Here is a 702-nt window from a genome sequence, read left to right as displayed (position 1 = left end):
GTGGCACGTGGTCTTGGCAGGGTGGCCCTGCACCCTCCCGCACCCCGTCCCACCCCCGGACCATGTAGGGCACCAGCTGCACCCAGCCCAGAGCTTATAGGAAGTGGAAACCCCGTCCCTGCGCAGAGGAGGAAACCCGACAGCCCAGATGTGCACAGAGCGACGCCGATAGCATTTTTCTTTTCTTTTATTCCCTCCTCTCTACAAACAGAGGAGTTACCCGAGTGGCAGAGGGCACCGCCTGACCCTCGCCACGGCGAGCAGTGGGGCTGGCGGGAGGCTGCGGCACAGCCCTGGCGCAGCCATGGGGCAGAAGTTCATGGAGAAGGTGTCCTCCTTCCTCTTCGAGTATGACACCCCCAGGATGGTGCTGGTGAGGAACAAGAAGGTGGGACTGACCTTCCGGCTGATCCAGCTCATCGTCCTGGCGTACATCATCGGGTAAGGCTCCCAGGCGCCTGCTTTCCCCTGAATTAATGCTTTGCCACCAGGTTAAAAGGGAACGTAGATGAAGGGGCTCTTATATCCCCTATATCCCAATGCAGGGGGGTTGTTGCTGATGGCGTCGCATGCCCCTGGCCATAGCCGCTCCTGTGCTGCCCAGTATCCCACCATGGGTCTTTCAGATGGTGCGCTGGCGCCCGTGTCCTCCCCAGAAGTGGCTGTGTGCAGGCTGGGGGGTCCTCCCTCCCCAGCCCTCCC

At 61.4% G+C, this 702-nt stretch overlaps 1 protein-coding gene across 1 annotated transcript in view; it reads left to right on the top strand.

Moving 5' to 3' along the window:
* The first annotated feature begins 304 nt into the window (after nucleotides 1–304).
* The window catches only part of P2RX1 (purinergic receptor P2X, ligand-gated ion channel, 1), a 12,404-nt gene continuing 12,006 nt past the window's right edge, over nucleotides 305–702 (top strand). Inside the window, exon 1 of the mRNA XM_010134710.1 lies at nucleotides 305–441. Within this exon, the coding sequence (XP_010133012.1) occupies nucleotides 305–441 (137 nt within the window). The remainder of the gene's footprint in view (nucleotides 442–702) is intronic.

This window comes from Buceros rhinoceros, unplaced genomic scaffold (assembly GCF_000710305.1).
Source record: "Buceros rhinoceros silvestris isolate BGI_N320 unplaced genomic scaffold, ASM71030v1 scaffold22924, whole genome shotgun sequence".
Lineage (NCBI taxonomy): Eukaryota > Metazoa > Chordata > Aves > Bucerotiformes > Bucerotidae > Buceros > Buceros rhinoceros.
This window is presented reverse-complemented; position numbering and strand designations above follow the sequence as displayed.